The 20,899-nt window shown below is 43.9% G+C and overlaps 1 protein-coding gene across 5 annotated transcripts in view; it reads right to left on the reverse strand.

The window, feature by feature from the left end:
* LOC118965953 (uncharacterized) overlaps nucleotides 1-13,780 on the reverse strand; it is a 55,646-nt gene extending 41,866 nt beyond the window's left edge. For all 5 annotated transcript variants that reach the window (XR_016482989.1, XR_016482991.1, XR_016482990.1 and 2 more), the window contains exons 1-2: nucleotides 13,483-13,780; nucleotides 6,933-7,289 (exon numbers count right to left, since the gene is read on the reverse strand). Coding sequence is in view for 1 of the 5 variants with exons in the window: in XM_090183249.1 (XP_090039375.1) it covers nucleotides 6,933-7,289; nucleotides 13,483-13,555 (430 nt within the window). In the remaining 4 variants the exon portion in view is untranslated. The remainder of the gene's footprint in view (nucleotides 1-6,932; nucleotides 7,290-13,482) is intronic.
* Between the last annotated feature and the right edge of the window lie 7,119 nt (nucleotides 13,781-20,899).

Below are 20,899 nucleotides of genomic sequence, written 5' to 3' on the forward strand. Positions count from 1 at the left end.
CATCACTTCACTTCTATGAACGCTCCCAGCTGGGGAAAGGTCGGGTATAGGGAATCTTCAGAAGGAGTTTGACCCCCGTTCCATATGGGTCACGGTTCCTCTCCTACTCCTGTGATTGTTCGACAGTGTCAGGGTGTCTTACCCTCTTACAATGTGTGATATGCACCCAGGTAGCTCTTTCGGCTAATCTCACCGCGAAGGCAGTCACCAGGAGTACTTGGAATGGCCCCTCCCACCGTGGCTGCTTCCAGTTTCTTCTCTCCAGACCCAGTCTCCTGGTTGAATCTCGTGTGCCACCTCCTTCTGTAGTTCTCCTGTTGGGCATAAAACTTTTGACATACGAACAACCTCCTCATGTGTTCCACCATACTGCTTTCTATTTCTATATCTGCTTCCTCCAATCGTCCTAATTGGGGCATTCTATAGGGTCTACCAAAAACCTTCTCAAATGGAGATAGCCCCTCCCTATCAGGGGTTATTCTAATAGTCATTAACACTATGGGCAGGCATTTTACCCAGTTCATTCCGGTGCTTGGGTGTGTTTTCCTTAATCGACCTTTTACCGATTGATTCATGCGCTCGATAAGGCCAGCGCTCTGGGGGTGATAAGAACAATGTTTCTTCATATTTATATTCAATTTCTGACCTATATTATCAATTACTTGATTAGAAAAATGGGAACCATTGTCGCTATAAATAGTTTCTGGCAGTCCAAATCGCGGGATAATCTCTTGACATAATGCTCTAGCCACTGTTTCTGCGTCTGCTGAAGATGTAGGAAACGCCTCTATCCATTTAGTATATTTGTCAATAATTGTTAAACACCATTTCTTATTTTCACTTTTAGTTAATTCAATAATAATAATAATTCAATTTCCAATTGTTGGAATGGATACTTAGCCGCCGGATGGTGCCCTCACTTTACCTTGGTGGTTACTTTGTGCGCATATAGTGCACCGTGAGCAAAAGTTTTAAAAATAGTTAGTTATTCCATATGCTACAAAGTGTTGTTTAAATAACCCTACCACACCCCCTGTTGATACATGGCTTTGCCCATGTAACAATATAGCAGCATATTTAAACAGTGACTTTGGTCAAATTGTAGATTCCCTTTGTGCCAGATACCTCCTCTATCTACGGCTCCCATTTTGACCCATCTAATAACGTCCTTAATGGGGGCTCCAAGCTGACTTCCCCTCAGTATTTCGGTGTTGATATAAACTTCCTCCTTTAAGTGTGAGTCTGTGTGAGTGTGGTTTCCCCCCCGCTCTCTTCGCTTCCTCATCTGCCCGTCTATTCCCAATACTGACGCTATCCATGCCCTTAGTATGTGCCTCAATGCTAATGCTATCCATGCCAGGGGTATGTGCCTCAATGCTAACGCTGTCCATGCCCTTAGTATGTGCCTCAATGCTAATGCTATCCATGCCCTTAGCATGTGCCTCAATGCTAACGCTGTCCATATCCCTCCCGTTACCCAGTCTGTTAGACTTTTCCCCTTTGTCACCCAATATCCCATATCCTTCCACTGCCCAGAGGGTTCTTTAGCTAGGGCCACTTTGTCGCCCAATATCCCATATCCTTCCACTGCCCAGAGGGTTCTTTAGCTAGGGCCACTTTGTCACCCAATATCCCATATCCTTCCACTGCCCAGAGGGTTCTTTAGCTAGGGCCACTTTGTCACCCAATATCCCATATCCTTCCACTGCCCAGAGGGTTCTTTAGCTAGGGCCACTTTGTCACCCAATATCCCATATCCTTCCACTGCCCAGAGGGTTCTTTAGCTAGGGCCACTTTGTCACCCAATATCCCATATCCTTCCACTGCCCAGAGGGTTCTTTAGCTAGGGCCACTTTGTCGCCCAATATCCCATATCCTTCCACTGCCCAGAGGGTTCTTTAGCTAGGGCCACTTTGTCGCCCAATATCCCATATCCTTCCACTGCCCAGAGGGTTCTTTAGCTAGGGCCACTTTGTCACCCAATATCCCATATCCTTCCACTGCCCAGAGGGTTCTTTAGCTAGGGCCACTGTCACCTAATATCCCATATCCTTCCACTGCACAGAGGGTTCTTTAGCTAGGGCCACTTTGTCACCCAATATCCCATATCCTTCCACTGCCCAGTGGGTTCTTTACCTAGGGCCACTTTGTCGCCCAATATCCCATATCCTTCTTTAGCTAGGGCCACATGGGGGCTCCATTTTTCTCTGTACAGGGCCTGGATATGAGTAGGCAGTTCCACAGCTGCATGAGTTGAATCATAGTAAAGCCATTTCAGACCAATGGTTCGCTCAGTGGTTCTCAGAAGTGCCCTCTCATATACCAGGTCGGGGCCAGGGTGTCTGTCCACAGTGTACAGTGCAAGTCATCTGGAGACATTTTAGTGGGTCCTGATATTACATAATCTGTTAGTTCCATCAATGCTTTGGGTATGTCTGTTAAACCTCCCCTCAATAGATCTTGACTATACCAATAATGCGGATCTCCTTCCCCACAGATTACCATGTTATTCTTAACAACCTGGGCTTTCATACCTCTGTCTGTAGGTGTTATGGTAATATTCAAGAGTTTCATGACGTCTCTCCCCAAAAGATTCACAGGACACAACTTTGATATGAGTACTGGGACCGTCGTCTCCCCCTCAGTCATTTCATGTCTGAGAGTGATGGGAGTCGAGAGTCTCTACACAATGGTGGCCAGATGCAGAACGAACAATTATCTTATCCCCTGAGGGATGAATCCCTTGTGGCGCATCCTCACTGCATATGGCTGTCCTGCATGCCCCCGTATCACACAGAAATGTAATTCTCTTTCCCATAACTGCAAGTGTCATGAAAGGTTTATCTTCCTGAGCAAGTGCAAGGTCTACTGTTGCCAATTCAAATACCTCAGTCTCTGCGTCAATCTCGTCTAAATTGTTAAGGTCTGAAGTGCCATTACTACAGTCGCCGTCCTTTTCGTCGTACCAGTCCACTACTTCTTTCCTGACTATTTTAGCAGTATCAGTCTCTAGTCAGGATTTGTCCTCGTCGCTATCTGAGTCAGGTTTTTGGGCGTCTCTCTCCCTTTTCCTTTTTGCCCCCCTGTCTCTGTGGTTTTTGTTTACAATAGCAGCTCTGATGTCCTTTTTTTTTTACAATATCCACATGGAGCCTCGCATTCCCTGGCGAAATGTCCGTTTTGATTATAATTATAACATTTTAGCTCCCCTTTTCCCCCTTTACCTGACCTTCCCTTTCTATCTGCCCCCGTCCTGCTCTCTCTGTTCTTACCTCCCGTCCTGCTCTCTCTGTTCTTACCTCCCGTCCTGCTCTCTCTGTTCTTACCTCCCGTCCTGCTCTCTCTGTTCTTACCTCCCGTCCTGCTCTCTCTGTTCTTACCTCCCGTCCTGCTCTCTCTGTTCTTACCTCCCGTCCTGCTCTCTCTGTTCTTACCTCCCGTCCTGCTCTCTCTGTTCTTACCTCCCGTCCTGCTCTCTCTGTTCTTACCTCCCGTCCTGCTCTCTCTGTTCTTACCTCCCGTCCTGCTCTCTCTGTTCTTACCTCCCGTCCTGCTCTCTCTGTTCTTACCTCCCGTCCTGCTCTCTCTGTTCTTACCTCCCGTCCTGCTCTCTCTGTTGTTACCTCCCGTTCTGCTCTCTCTGTTCTTACCTCCCGTCCTGCTCTCTCTGTTCTTACCTCCCGTCCTGCTCTCTCTGTTGTTACCTCCCGTTCTGCTCTCTCTGTTCTTACCTCCCGTCCTGCTCTCTCTGTTCTTACCTCCCGTCCTGCTCTCTCTGTTCTTACCTCCCGTTGCTTTATCTTCTAGTACTGCCATTAAAAACTCATCTTTCCTATTCTCTTTTTTCCTTCTGTCTGTTCGTGGTGGACCGCATATCTTTTTACCTCTGTGAGAGTTGCCAACCCCCACCCCACTAAGTTATTTTTACCTCTGCGAGAGTTGCCAACCCCCACCCCACTAAGTTCTTTTTACCTCTGCGAGAGTTGCCAACCCCCACCCCACTAAGTTATTTTTACCTCTGCGAGAGTTGCCAACCCCCACCCCACTAAGTTCTTTTTACCTCTGCGAGAGTTGCCAACCCCCACCCCACTAAGTTATTTTTCACCTCCCTACTGTTTTCAACGCGCATTCCAGTTAATAAGGCTATTTTTAGTTGCTGATGATAAGGGGTATTTTGACCCCCCCCCGGGGGCTGGTTCTGGCGTACCACTGTTGGCATTAAATACATATTTTAAACGTTCTAGGTACTGACTGACTGTCTCATTTTCTCCCTGTCTACATTCAGTTACCTTAGAGAAGTCGGCGTGTCGGTGGTAATGTTCAGTTAGGTTAGCGCAGAGTTCTGTCATTTTTGCTCTAAATGGCTCCCCAAGTCCCGCGCTCCACTGTTTAATGTCCCCATCATTCCCCGTTGGCACCCAGGTCCCGGGCTCCACTGTATAATGTACCCATTATTCCCCGTTGGCACCCAGGTCCCGGGCTCCACTGTATAATGTCCCCATCATTCCCCGTTGGCACCCAGGTCCCGGGCTCCACTGTATAATGTCCCCATCATTCCCCGTTGGCACCCAGGCTCCGCGCACAGCAAACCAATCCTTTCCCACTATGGTTCTAACTGCTCTTTCCCCCTCCCCTGTGTTTAGGCTGAAACTGGACACTAGTCCGTTTAGATCTCTCTCAAACCCTGCCATTCCTGTTTTAGGGTGTGGGATTCCTTCTACTGCCTGTTCTATGTCCCTCTGTGTCCAGGGTCGATAGACCCGAACAGTGGGTTCGTTGCCCTCCATCCCAGCCACATTCCTTATGCATCTGTTTTATAAGAACTTCTAACTTTTCAACATCTAGATGCCCATCAAAACCATACCTTTTTTCCCATTTTAAACAGAAATCAATATTCCTTCGGTCTTTCTGCTCCATATAACGGTAATCTCCCGTCCATTCCGGGACCTCCTTGGAGGATTTGCCACCCATGATTAATCCTTACCGTTACTAGTAGCTATGGTATTTAATCACTTATCTATGCCTTTCTATATTTAATTTGACCTATGTGCGTGTATTTCTATGAATCTGCCGTTACTTAGTTGCTTTTCTGTCTGACTATGTGTGTGTCTCTTTAATGATAATCAGTATGTATTTCTCCTTCCTGGAAACCTCATCTATAGATGACTTTTGATCAGACATTACATTTCACCCGTAGGATATTCTCCTTGGGACTTTCAACGTTAATATCTCATATCTCACTACTCTAGACTAAGTTTCCCTCTCCTCTTCTTTAGATATTAATTTCTTTCAGCATTGTACAGGTTCAATTTTTCTGTTTGCCTAGAATTACCCTGCCTTCTCACCAAGCCTAATTTATCCTCACCTGTTTTAATATATCTATCTGCTACTTCTTCATAGTCAGACTACTTCCCATATACAGATAAGACTACTCAGGTTAAAACTTTATTTAGGTTTGTCTTTTGAATTCATGGCTATCCTATTTGTACAGAACGACCGTCCTATCACACAATACGTACTATATCTCTCCTTAATAACCTTCCGGCTTGCAAAACCAGGATGTATTAAGCTCTAGTTTATTTATGGTAGTGCACCTTACCACAGGTCAATTTCAGACCTGTTTCCTTCCTATCGATTTTGGTTAAAACACAAAGTAGAAACCCATTGTATTTGTTCAGAATGTTCAAGCACCTATCATTGATTAAATCCAAACTCCTTTAGAACATTCAATCAAAAATATCCTAAATAATTCCTCCCAAATTTGAGAATAACGGCTACTGACCTTGACACCGACTGGGAAAAGCACTGTTCGTTGGATCTAGTCACCGTCCCTGTCGGTCTGGGGTGTACATCGGCCTGGTCTTTTCCCTCAATTCAGAGGCCAGGTCTTAAATGACGGGACCAGACACGCTTGTGCACGATTTTTTCGGCGGACCTCCAGATGGCAGGGACGGATATTTAGATCCCGGTTCGAAGGACCAATTGTTGCAGGAATTATATTCCTCTATGTTTTAACACCCAATTAAAATTAAACACTCTGTCAATTCATAAGCATTTGTATGACCCTTATTTTATAAAAATGGACAGAGCCCAGTCTTAAAGTCAAACAGCAGCTTTTATTCACGAGAGTACTGCTCCTTCCACATTTTACCACAGGTTATAAACTGAAAATGACGGAACATTTAGAAAACGCTGACATCTCTTCTTGACACTGGTGGAAAGGCTCTATAGCTCTCAAGCCTTCCCTCCTCACCTAGAGCCAAGGTCAGCCAGTGTAGATTAGCATTCTACCCAGTCTGGCGATATAGTTCATTCATTTCTACCAAGGAACAGGCAGTCATTGTTCTAATTCTTGATTATATTTACACACATTATATTCAGTACTAGGATTAAAAAGAAAATTCATACATATACAGTAACATAATAGTATTCTGATTAGTCAGTCCTGATTGAAATGTATACATAATTAGTCATTATTGACAAAAATTACCTTAACAAAGACCAGCTGAATACATGATCTCTAACAGAGGAAGGAATGATGAGGGAGGAAGACCAGCTGAATACATGATCTATAACAGAGGAAGGACTGATGAGGGAGGAAGACCAGCTGAATACATGATGAGGGAGGAAGACCAGCTGAATACATGATGAGGGAGGAAGACCAGCTGAATACATGATGAGGGAGGAAGACCAGCTGAATACATGATGAGGGAGGAAGACCAGCTGAATACATGATGAGGGAGGAAGACCAGCTGAATACATGATCTATAACAGAGGAAGGAATGATGAGGGAGGAAGACCAGCTGAATACATGATCTATAACAGAGGAAGGAATGATGAGGGAGGAAGACATGTTGATATTTTAGCAGCCAATCATTTAGCCAGATTTACCAATATAACCTCTGATCACATCTCCAGTATTCATGACTCACCAACAAAGAGTTGAACAGTGGTGTTCTTCACCTGGCTGGTCAGTGTTGGAATGAAGCACCTGTAGCTTCCAGCATCAGAGAGAGTAACGTTGGTCAGCTTTAAGGAGACGTTGCCGTTCTTCAGTTCTTCATGAAACATTGATGTCCTTCCCTTGTAGGATGGAAACTGGTCCACATAGGAGTCTCGACTTTCATTGTAAAGGTGGACATTTTCTGCTTTCAGGTTCAATCTTGTCCACTGCACTGTCATGTCCTCAGCACTGGCACTGGGTTTCAGGGAACATGGTAGAATGATGTCATCACCAGCTAAGGCAACGACTCGGTCAGCAGATCCAACAACCTGAACCTCAGACGACCCTGGAGAAAAACAAACGACACAGTCAGAGATAACTGGACTTTGGCCATATGAATGAACAAAGCCACCAATCACAACACCATTCATTCCTATGTGAAGACTCAACAGCATTGAAGCCAAATGAAGGCGGTTAAGATGGCGTCTCATGTGGGAGATTTATGTAGACAGTTTGAGCTACTCCAGGAAGTGACGTTGCAGGCTAGCTCAGTGCTGCCCCCTCTCATTAAGTAACTCAAGTGGAAGGCCAACAGGGGTACTGCAGGCTGCCATTAGACATAACATGCAGGCTAGCTCAGTGCTGCCCCCCTCTCATTAAGGAACTCAAGTGGAAGGCCAACCGGGGTACTGCAGGCTGTCAGCAACTATACACTGAGTATACAAAACATTATGAACACCTGCTCTTTCCATGACAGACGGACCAGGTGAATCCAGGTGAAAGATATGATCCCTTATTGTTGCAACCTCTGTTTAAAAACCCTTGGCCACTGTCTACCAATATGTTTTATCACAGGGGACAATGTTAGGACTCATCACTGTAGTCTGTACTTAATGTGGGATGGACCTCTCTGTCTGAAAGAAGAGAGATGCATTCTCTTATTTATTTACAAATCAATATGACAGAAACTCCCTCGATATGTAACTTCATTCATTAAGAAAATAATCATAAATTACCAACCCCCCATTCTCAGGATAACAGATAAGATGTGCCGATGCCAGTTAGATGATTGATTGAGGAATGAAGTTGAATGTGATTGTTTTTATAACATTTATTTTTGTGTTTGTTTTATTATCCTGTATTATTCCTCATCCCAGACTCCTCATCCCAGACTCCTCATCCTAGACCCCTCATCCCAGACTCCTAATCCCAGACCCCTCATCCCAGACTCCTAATCCCAGACTCCTCATCCCAGACTCCTCATCCTAGCCCCCTCATCCCAGACTCCTAATCCCAGACTCCTCATCCCAGACTCCTCATCCCAAACAGTACATTGTCCCAGACTCCTCATCCCAGACTCCTCATCCCAGACCCCTCATCCCAGAGCCCTCATACCAGACCCCTCATACCAGACAGTACATTGTCCCAGACTCCTCATCCCAGACAGCACATTGTCCCAGACCCCTCATCCCAGACAGTACATTGTCCCAGACTCCTCATCCCAGACTCCTCATCCCAGACCCCTCATACCAGACAGTACATTGTCCCAGACTCCTCATCCCAGACAGTACATTGTCCCAGACTCCTCATCCCAGACTCCTCATCCCAGACTCCTCATCCCAGAGAGTACATTGTCCCAGACTCCTCATCCCAGACACCTCATCCCAGACAGTACATTGTCCCAGACTCCTCATCCCAGACACCTCATCCCAGACCCCTCATACCAGACAGTACATTGTCCCAGACTCCTCATCCCAGACAGCAATTGCCTCAGACACCTCATCCCAGACAGCACATTGTCCCAGACCCCTCATCCCAGACAGCACATTGTCCCACACCTCTCCTCCCAGACAGCACATTGTCCCACACCTCTCCTCCCAGACAGCACATTGTCCCACACCTCTCCTCCCAGACAGCAATTGCCTCAGACACCTCATCCCAGACAGTACATTGTCCCAGACCCCTCATCCCAGACAGTACATTGTCTCAGACCCAGAAAGAGCCAGTTAGTGTGCTGTATCATATCATCTCAGTGCTATGATGGGGTCTAAAACCAGACTGAAGCATTTCGTATACATTGTTTGTCTTCAAGAAGGCAGTGAGTTGCTTCGCAACAGCCTTTTCTAAAAAATTTGAGCGGAATGGAAGATTCGATATAGGCCGATAGTTTTTTATATTTACTGGGTCAAGGTTTGGCTTTTTCAAGAGAGGCTTTATTACTGCCACTTTTAGTGAGTTTGGTACACATCCGGTGGATAGGGAGCCGTTTATTGTGTTCAACATAGGAGGGCCAAGCACAGGAAGCAGCTCTTTCAGTAGTTTAGTTGGAATAGGGTCCAGTATGCAGCTTGAAGGTTTAGAGGCCATGATTATTTTCATCATTGTGTCAAGAGATATAGTACTAAAACACTTGAGCGTCTCTCTTGATCCTAGGTCCTGGCAGAGTTGTGCATACTCAGGACAACTGAGCTTTGAAGGAATACGCAGATTTAAAGAGGAGTCCGTCATTTGCTTTCTAATAATCATGATCTTTTCCTCCAAGAAGTTCATGAATTTATCACTGCTGAAGTGAAAGCCATCCTCTCTTGGGGAATGCTGCTTTTTAGTTAGCTTTGCGACAGTATCAAAAAGGAATTTCGGATTGTTCTTATTTTCCTCAATTAAGCTAGAAAAATAGGATGATCGAGCAGCAGTAAGGGCTCTTCGGTACTGCACGGTACTGTCTTTCCAAGCTAGTCGGAAGACTTCCAGTTTGGTGTGGCGCCATATCCGTTCCAATTTTCTGGAAGCTTGCTTCAGAGCTCGGGTATTTTCTGTGTACCAGGGAGCTAGTTTCTTATGAGAAATGTTTTTAGTTTTTAGGGGTGCAACTGCATCTAGAGTATTGCGCAAGGTTAAATTGAGTTCCTCAGTTAGGTGGTTAACTGATTTTTGTCCTCTGGTGTCCTTTAACTATTGAAATTAGAAAAATGTGATTTGTCACTATGTTGACGGTCCCTAACTGCTGTTGGTGGAGGAAGGAAAACTACAGGCGAATATCCAACCTGAATCCGTCTTTACTTCTGTTGGCAACCGGTACAGAGACGTTAAAACCGGTGTAATGTGTTCTCTCCATCTTCGGTGTAAAACGTCTCCTCTTTTTAGTCATAAACATGGCTACACTTCCTTCAGCCCAACAATTTAACACCCTCTACTTTGTGCGCCACGTCAATACAGCTACGATTTTCGTAACAAGTTAGGAGAGCATTTTCGCTAACACTTTACCTAAACTTAACTAATTCTCCTCACCTACATCGTAAATTCTCTTAACATGCTACGAAAAAGTCACTGTTGTATCGAAGTATCGTGAAAACAGTGTTGTTCTCTCACGGACACCACCACCCTACAGCACCACCACCCTACAGCACCACCACCCTACAGCACCACCACCCTACAGCACCACCACCCTACAGCACCACCACCCTACAGCACCACCACCCTACAGCACCACCACCCTACAGCACCACCACCCTACAGCACCACCACCCTACAGCACCACCACCCTACAGCACCACCACCCTACAGCACCACCACCCTACAGCACCACCACCCTACAGCACCACATGTATAAAGACCTATCTCTGTAGTCATTACCCTAATCTATAATGGTACTGATATAAAGACCTATCTCTATAGTCATTACCCTAATCTATAATGGTACTGATATAAAGACCTATCTCTGTAGTCATTACCCTAATCTATAATGGTACTGATATAAAGACCTATCTCTATAGTCATTACCCTAATCTATAATGGTACTGATATAAAGACCTATCTCTATAGTCATTACCCTAATCTATAATGGTACTGATATAAAGACCTATCTATAATGGTACTTATATAAAGACCTACCTCTATAGTCATTACCCTAATCTATAATGGTACTGATATAAAGACCTACCTCTATAGTCATTACCCTAATCTATAATGGTACTGATATAAAGACCTACCTCTATAGTCATTACCCTAATCTATAATGGTACTGATATAAAGACCTATCTCTATAGGCATTACCCTAATCTATAATGGTACTGATATAAAGACCTATCTCTATAGTCATTACCCTAATCTATAATGGTACTGATATCAAGACCTACCTCTATAGTCATTACCCTCATCTATAATGGTACTGATATAAAGACCTATCTCTATAGGCATTACCCTAATCTATAATGGTACTGATATAAAGACCTATCTCTCTGGTCATTACCCTAATCTATAATGGTACTGATATAAAGACCTATCTCTATAGTCATTACCCTAATCTATAATGGTACTGATATGAAGATGAATCCTCTACCTCTATAGTCATTACCCTAATCTATAATGGTACTGGTATAAAGACGTATCTCTATAGTCAATACCCTAATCTATAATGGTACTGATATGAAGATGAATCCTCTACCTCTATAGTCATTACCCTAATCTATAATGATACTGGTATAAAGACCTATCTCTATAGTCATTACCCTAATCTATACACTCACTAAATTATAATTAACCATAACATAACCCTTTGTTCCCAAATCTAACCTTCATTATTTCAACCTGGTGAGTCAACTCTTCCTTAGATTCAGCCATATTTATGACCAAAGAGAAAACATTTTGCCATCTGAATTATTTGTCTCTCTTCAAGGCAAATCGTAAAACGCACCAAGGTAAAAATCAGTTTCAGGTTGGATTTTCGATGGATATTCGCGCTTTTAAACCACTTGAGCCACAGACTCCAAAATAAGTGTCATGCTGTTGGAAAAATTGCACACAACATTGCACAGGTCTTATTTTCACGATTTGGACATTCACTTTGCAAAGCTAATAAACGTGGAAATGTGAGCAGCATTTTGTATTCATGGTTGAATTAGTTAGGGAGCCTAAAACAAATTACAAACTTTTTTTTTTACATTTTAATTTCAATAGCTCCTTGTTCATGTGACCTACTGACCTCAAACAATGTGCCCTTAGTGGGCGCCTGATGGAGGCCTCCTTGTGCACCTGGTAACCCGCCCGCTTTTATCCGCTCAGAGACTAAGTCCCCAACCCTCCACAGCCTGCTGCCCCCAACCCCTGAGTCACGCCCGGTGGCATCAGAGGCTTTTCTGTCTTACAGACTGCTAACCTTTAGTGGACTTTAACTGGTTTTTACACCATCAAGTGCACAATATTTATAGGTTTGAGAACCAAAAATCGTAGTATCAACCGGGTGTCCGAACAACAACAGAAAATAATAACCCCTTTCTTTTTTCTTTTTTTTTTACCCCTTTTTTTCTCCCCAATTTCATTTGTCCCATTGGACAAAATCCTAACATGGACGACACTGGCCCAATTGTGCACCGCCCAATGAGCCTCGCGGTCACGGCCGGCTGCGACAGAGCCTGGGCTCGAACCCAGAATCTCTGGTGGCACAGCTAGCACTGCGATGCAGATTTTCATCTCACATGATTTTACACACTTTTGACATACTTTGAAATTTCAATAGCTCCTTGGTCATGTGACCTACTGACTTCAAACAAGGGCAAGCAAATGATTGAAAGGGGTGATTATGGGCCTCCTGGGTGGCAATATAGGGTGTGCAATATAGAAGGGTAGTCAGTAGACATTCTGAACCTTGTTTGAGGTCAGTAGGTCACATTACCAAGGTGCTATTGAATTTAGAAACTTTGAAAAACATTGAAAATGTGAAATTGTGTAGATGAAAATGGACAAACTAAAGGGTGTGCAATGTGTAGGCCCACTGAGTGGACATTCTGAACCTTGTTTGAAGTCAGTAGGTCACAAACAAGGAACTATTGAAATTCAAAAATGTAAATAACTTAAATGTGCGATATGTAAATCGACAAAAAGTGTTTACATTGTGTGTCTATGCCATCGCGTTAGCTAGAACCAGTATTGAAAGTTTTAGGAGTAATGGTTAAAGAGCTGTTGAAATTAGAAAAATGTGATTTGTCACTATGTTGACGGTCCCTAACTGCTGTTGGTGGAGGAAGGAAAACTACAGGCGAATATCCAACCTGAATCCGTCTTTACTTCTGTTGGCAACCGGTACAGAGACGTTAAAACCGGTGTAATGTGTTCTCTCCATCTTCGGTGTAAAACGTCTCCTCTTTTTAGTCATAAACATGGCTACACTTCCTTTAGTATAACAATTTAACACCCTCTACTTCATGAGCCACTTCGATATAAAGTTACGATTTTCGTAACGAACACTTTACCTAAACTTAACTAATTCTCCTAACCTACATCGTAAATTCTCCTAACCTGCTTCGAAAAAGTCACTGTTGTATCGAAGTATCGTGAAAACAGTGTTTCTACCCTACAGCACCACCACCCTACAGCACCACACCCAAACTGTCCTGTCTGATTAGACGAAAAGACATCTACAATTCCTGCACTCGGTTTTGATCTTGCACTTGAATTCTCCCCGTTTCTTTCTTGTTAATATTATGTTCAGATAATAAAATAGCCTACAGTCTAAATAATGAAGGAATAATGTTGTGTCCTACCTGTCGTTATCAATGAAACACTGATGAACAGAATCCCAAAACACCAGACCGCAGAGGTCGGAAAGGTCTTCATTTCACGAACAAAACCAGTCTGACTCCAAGGTAAAGCTGTTTGTAACTGGTGAATAAAACTATTAGGAGTTTAGAAAAATAAACCAAAACAGTTGAAAGACTAATTTGGCAACGAACATAATGTAACACTGCGTCTGTTCCAGAAATAACGGAGAAAAAGGGTGGTGGAGTTTCACACTTTACTTTCACATGAAGTACTTCTAGTTGAATATCATCTCGCGATATCTAGCTCCATCTAGTGTTCTGATATGGACATTAACTTCATGTCATCTCGCGATATCCATCTCCGTCTTCTGTTCAGATTTTTTTTTTAATGTAACCTTTATTTCAACTAGGCAAGTCAGTTAATAACAATTAAGATGACCTACTCCGGCCAAACCCGGACGACGCCAATTGTAGGCAGCCCTATGGGACTCCCAATCACGGCAGGCTGTGATACCCTGGTTTGATTCCAGGCTGTGTCTGTAGTGACGCCTCAAGCACTGCCTTAGACCGCTGCGCCTCTCGGGACATATTGGAACATCATATTGGAACAATAGTGACTAATAGGGAGCCCTGATACGGACATTAACTTTGTCAAATGTCCTAAAAACAGATATGTGCACAAATAGGAATGGTGAAATAAATGTGACAACAAGTAGGCTGTAGAGCATATTTAAATTAGTAACAACTTACGATGTGAAATTTTCCCATGAACGTTGATCATTAAAATGTGACTTTCCCTGTCAGTTCTAGTCTAGCTGGTGTGAGCAATATGGCAGAAAATACACTAATTTTTATCAGAGATGTTGTCATGTTGTGTTGCTACCATGCTGTGTTGTAATGTGATGCTGCCTTGCTATGTTGTTGTCTTAGGTCTCTCTTTATGTAGTGTTGTCATCCCTTAACCAACAGGTGTAGACCTCACAGGGAAATGCTGACTGACCAGCCCTTAACCAACAGGTGTAGACCTCACAGTGAAATGCTGACTGACCAGCCCTTAACCAACAGGTGTAGACCTCACAGTGAAATGCTGACTGACCAGCCCTTAACCAACAGGTGGAGACCTCACAGTGAAATGCTGATTGACCAGCCCTTAACCAACAGGTGGAGACCTCACTGCATTTAAATAAATTACTAAAAATAATAAGAAATAAAAGACTATATACAGGGTATTACGGTACAAAGTCAATGTGGAGGCTATATACAGGTTATTACGGTACAGAGTCAATGTGGAGGCTATATACAGGGTATTACGGTACAAAGTCAATGTGGAGGCTATATACAGGGTATTACGGTACAGAGTCAATGTGGAGGCTATATATAGGTTATTACGGTACAGAGTCAATGTGGAGGCTATATACAGGGGGTACCAGTACAGAGTCAATGTGGAGGCTATATACAGGTTATTACGGTACAAAGTCAATGTGGAGGCTATATACAGGGGGTACCAGTACAGAGTCAATGTGGAGGCTATATACAGGTTATTACGGTACAAAGTCAATGTGGAGGCTATATACAGGTTATTACGGTACAGAGTCAATGTGGAGGCTATATACAGGTTATTACGGTACAGAGTCAATGTGGAGGCTATATACAGGGGGTACCGGTACAGAGTCAATGTGGAGGCTATATACAGGTTATTACGGTACAGAGTCAATGTGGAGGCTATATACAGGGGGTACCAGTACAGAGACAATGTGGAGGCTATATACAGGTTATTACGGTACAGTCAATGTGGAGGCTATATACACGGGGTACCGGTACAGAGTCAATGTGGAGGCTATATACAGGGTGTTACGGTACAAAGTCAATGTGGAGGCTATATACAGGGGATACCGGTACAGAGTCAATGTGGAGGCTATATACAGGGTGTTACGGTACAAAGTCAATGTGGAGGCTATATACAGGTTATTACGGTACAGAGTCAATGTGGAGGCTATATACAGGTTATTACGGTACAGAGTCAATGTGGAGGCTATATACAGGGGTAGTATGGTACAGAGTTAGTGTGAAGGCTATATACAGGGTATTACGGTACAGAGTCAATGTGGAGGCTATATACAGGGTATTACGGTACAGAGTCAATGTGGAGGCTACATACATGGGGTACCTGTACAGAGTCAATGTGGAGGCTATATACAGGGGGTACCGGTACAGAGTCAATGTGGAGGCTATATACAGGGGGTACAGGTACAGAGTCAATGTGGAGGCTATATACAGGGGGTACCTGTACAGAGTCAATGTGGAGGCTATATACATGGGGTACCTGTACAGAGTCAATGTGGAGGCTATATACAGGGTATTACGGTACAGAGTCAATGTGGAGGCTATATACAGGGGGTACCGGTACAGAGTCAATGTGGAGACTATTTACAGGGGGTACCGGTACAGAGTCAATGTGGAGGCTATATACAGGGGGTACCGGTACAGAGTCAATGTGGAGGCTATATACAGGTTATTACGGTACAGAGTCAATGTGGAGGCTATATACAGGGGGTACCGGTACAGAGTCAATGTGGAGGCTATATACAGGTTATTACGGTACAGAGTCAATGTGGAGGCTATATACAGGGGGTACCAGTACAGAGACAATGTGGAGGCTATATACAGGTTATTACGGTACAGTCAATGTGGAGGCTATATACACGGGGTACCGGTACAGAGTCAATGTGGAGGCTATATACAGGGTGTTACGGTACAAAGTCAATGTGGAGGCTATATACAGGGGATACCGGTACAGAGTCAATGTGGAGGCTATATACAGGGTGTTACGGTACAAAGTCAATGTGGAGGCTATATACAGGTTATTACGGTACAGAGTCAATGTGGAGGCTATATACAGGTTATTACGGTACAGAGTCAATGTGGAGGCTATATACAGGGGTAGTATGGTACAGAGTTAGTGTGAAGGCTATATACAGGGTATTACGGTACAGAGTCAATGTGGAGGCTATATACAGGGTATTACGGTACAGAGTCAATGTGGAGGCTACATACATGGGGTACCTGTACAGAGTCAATGTGGAGGCTATATACAGGGGGTACCGGTACAGAGTCAATGTGGAGGCTATATACAGGGGGTACAGGTACAGAGTCAATGTGGAGGCTATATACAGGGGGTACCTGTACAGAGTCAATGTGGAGGCTATATACATGGGGTACCTGTACAGAGTCAATGTGGAGGCTATATACAGGGTATTACGGTACAGAGTCAATGTGGAGGCTATATACAGGGGGTACCGGTACAGAGTCAATGTGGAGACTATTTACAGGGGGTACCGGTACAGAGTCAATGTGGAGGCTATATACAGGGGGTACCGGTACAGAGTCAATGTGGAGGCTATATACAGGGGGTACAGGTACAGAGTCAATGTGGAGGCTATATACAGGGGGTACCTGTACAGAGTCAATGTGGAGGCTATATACATGGGGTACCTGTACAGAGTCAATGTGGAGGCTATATACAGGGTATTACGGTACAGAGTCAATGTGGAGGCTATATACAGGGGGTACCGGTACAGAGTCAATGTGGAGACTATTTACAGGGGGTACCGGTACAGAGTCAATGTGGAGGCTATATACAGGGGGTACCGGTACAGAGTCAATGTGGAGGCTATATACAGGGGGTACCGGTACAGAGTCAATTTGGAGACTGGATTCCTGTTGGAACGTTCCTCAACTTAAACCCACCCCTCAACATGATGCTGGAGAGATATTTACGTTCCTCAAATTATACCCACCCCTCAACATGATGCTGGAGAGATATTTACGTTCCTCAAATTATACCCACCCCTCAACATGATGCTGGAGAGATATTTACGTTCCTCAAATTATACCCATCCATCAACATGATGCTGGAGAGATATTTACGTTCCTCAAATTATACCCACCCCTCAACATGATGCTGGAGAGATATTTACGTTCCTCAAATTATACCCACCCCTCAACATGATGCTGGAGAGATATTTACGTTCCTCAAATTATACCCATCCATCAAGATGATGCTGGAGAGATATTTACGTTCCTCAAATTATACCCACCCCTCAACATGATGCTGGAGAGATATTTACGTTCCTCAAATTATACCCACCCCTCAACATGATGCTGGAGAGATATTTACCTTCCTCAAATTATACCCACCCCTCAACATGATGCTGGAGAGATATTTACGTTCCTCAAATTATACCCACCCCTCAAAATGATGCTGGGGAGATATTTGCGTACAACTCTGTTCTTGCAGCAGGAACACACAATTCATGTGTACGGATGTGATCTGCACATTCTGGCCACACCTGACCAAAGTTGCCCTTCATTGTCCAGAGCTCACCACTCTTCTAGACATGAAGCCACTGCTTTCCGTCATGCATGCGAAGGCACATCGTTTGAAATGCCAGGTAAGTTGTTCTTTATTAAACTGGTCAAAGAGAATTTCCAGCTTCAGTTCTTTACCAGGCTTCCCATTTAGATGTTTGTTATTCACAGAATTACAATATTAAGTCTGTTTTTTAATGTAAATTAAGATTAAGTGGGGAGGACGGGATCAGGAAGGAGCTGGCACAACTCTGGGGGAGGAAGTGGAACAGCTTCTTGTCGAGGGCTGCAATCTGTTCCAAGCAAATGTCCAAAGGAGGAAAACAATTTGTTTGTTCTATTCAGCTGTTTATACTTATCTGGAATAAGGAGTTCTATTCAGCTATGTTCATACTTATCTGGAATAAGGAGTTATATTCAGCTATGTTAGTACTTATCTGGAATAAGGAGTTCTATTCAGCTATGTTAGTACTTATCTGGAATAAGGAGTTCTATTTGGCTGTTCTAGCATCCAGGCCGTAGGGGGGGATCAGACATGTTAACCATCCAAGCCGTAGGGGGGGAACAGACATGTTAACCATCCAAGCCGTAGGGGGGGAACAGAGTTTTGTCCAGAAGATATTTGAAGGTGTATTGTGAGGATCAATACATTTATTTTATAAGTATTATATCTATGCATTTAATTTATTTTAAAACAATTAATTATTCTGTTTTTGTTTTTGTCATAAAACTCAGACAACAGCAAAAATCAAGGAGGAGACCCAGACTCTCGAAAAGTTTAAGAGTGATTTGGGTGAAGGAGATGAGACTCTGTACAACTGGACAACGGAAGTTCAGCAATGGGCTAATACAGGTAAATGAATACATAAAATAAATAATCCTGAATGTAACTCTCCTGGACTGTCACCTTGACGCAGTGGAGAGGCTTGGGTAGTCTAATGACCCTGAGCTCTAACCCTTAGAGGGCGTACTCCAATGACCCTGAGAGGGTGTACTCCAATGACCCTGAGAGCTAACCCTTAGAGGGTGTACTCCAATGACCCTGAGAGGGTGTACTCCAATGACCCTGAGCGCTACCCCTTAGAGGGTGTACTCCAATGACCCCTGGGGAGCTGCACGGTCTCGGGAGCTGTATGGCCTTGGGAGCTGAGTGTCCTTGGGAGCTGAGTGGCCTCGGGAGCTGAGTGGCCTCGGGAGCTGAGTGGCCTCGGGAGCTGAGTGGCCTCGGGAGCTGAGTGGCCTCGGGAGCTGAGTGGCCTCGGGAGCTGCACGGCCTCGGGAGCTGAGTGGCCTCGGGAGCTGAGTGGCCTCGGGAGCTGCACGGACAAAGTAAGTAGTATGTTTGTGTGTCACAATAACTATGTTTCTGTTTTGTTATCTGTGTTTGTTCAGTTGCTCAAACACAGACCGCACTGCCATTAAAGTTACAAATCCACATTGCATTATTATGAATTTACAGCTGACCTACTCACAAAGACAATACCCTTTGACCGGGTGATGCTCCTGAGACGGCTGAAGGAGGAAGAGTTAATTGTCCTAAAGGAAGTCCAGTAGCACTGGGAAAGCCTAAAGAGGGAATCGGAGAATGTGCAAGACCTTGCTTCACATGTGACACTTAACCTAAGCAGGCAAAGTAGGGAACGTTCATTGATATGTACATTTTATGTTGGCACCCTGTAATTGATATTGTATTTAAGGAATACTTCATTGTATTTACCCGACACATTACGATTGTTGGTGTTAGGCTGACAATTTAATCAGTCGGAAGCTGGGAGCAGAGGTCTCTTCTCCATGCTTCAGAGGAGAGTCAGCAGCCTCAGAAGACACCAGGACTCTGTCAAACTGATATACAGCAAAGCTATGGGCCAAGACACCTCCCTCCTAGAAGATAACTTCATAGATGACCTCCTGGAAGAGGACCTAGATGACAGCATCCACTACAGCTCTGATGACGAGGAATCTGTCCCAGACTGACGGTGTTCGTTTGGGTGGGTGCAGTTTGCATTGGGTGGAAAGTGATTCCATTTGTTTTGTAGATGTGCTTTATCTACCTTCCTAAGGAAAAATAGTTTTAACATTTTATGGAAAATAAAGGTTTATGTTTCTTCCTTGTTGACAATGTGATCATGTGGTACAGATTTGAGAAGGGCGCTCGTCTGTTACTGCTTTTGCCCGATCACATGACCAGGTCACATGACCAGGTCCGATCCCTTTAAATGACCAATCTGCAGTTGATACATCCACTTATGGATGCTTGAAGAATATCATTTATAAATGCCTCATGAGTATAGTTCAACTGCCGTACCCCATCAGATCCCAAAATAGATGTTTTTGTTCTACTCCAATGTTTGTAAACAAAGTAAATGTAAACATTCACTAGCATGTGTCAAACTCATTCCACGGTGAGCCGAGTGTCTGCGGGTTTCACTCCTCCCATGGAGCTACATCAGTACATTAGTCATGGGATTTAAAGTTAAGGTGACCAGATTTCTGAAATTAAAACCGGGGACATTTCCAGTTCGGAGGTCAATATATCATTACAATATCCACTGTTATTATCAATTATATATAATATCAATATATCATTAAAATATCCACTGTTATATATAATATCAATATGTCATTACAATATCCACTGTTATTATCTATGAAATAAAGGGGGATAATTCCGGGTTCATGTATTTATTCTAACAGACCCACTGTGAGAAAACAACTATATTACAGAACCACTATAGACAAGACAGAACTGATCTGAACAGCCAATCAGTGGTCCTGCTAGTCTGGGTAGAACTGATCTGAACAGCCATTCAGTGGTCCTGCTAGTCTGGGTAGAACTGATCTGAACAGACATTCAGTGGTCCTGCTAGTCTGGGTAGAACTGATCTGAACAGACATTCAGTGGTCCTGCTAGTCTGGGTAGAACTGATCTGAACAGCCAATCAGTGGTCCTGCTAGTCTGGGTAGAACTGATCTGAACAGCCATTCAGTGGTCCTGCTAGTCTGGGTAGAACTGATCTGAACAGCCAATCAGTGGTCCTGCTAGTCTGGGTAG

This window comes from Oncorhynchus mykiss, chromosome 9 (assembly GCF_057628025.1).
Source record: "Oncorhynchus mykiss isolate SJ-2025 chromosome 9, ASM5762802v1, whole genome shotgun sequence".
In the NCBI taxonomy this organism is placed as follows: Eukaryota; Metazoa; Chordata; class Actinopteri; order Salmoniformes; family Salmonidae; genus Oncorhynchus; species Oncorhynchus mykiss.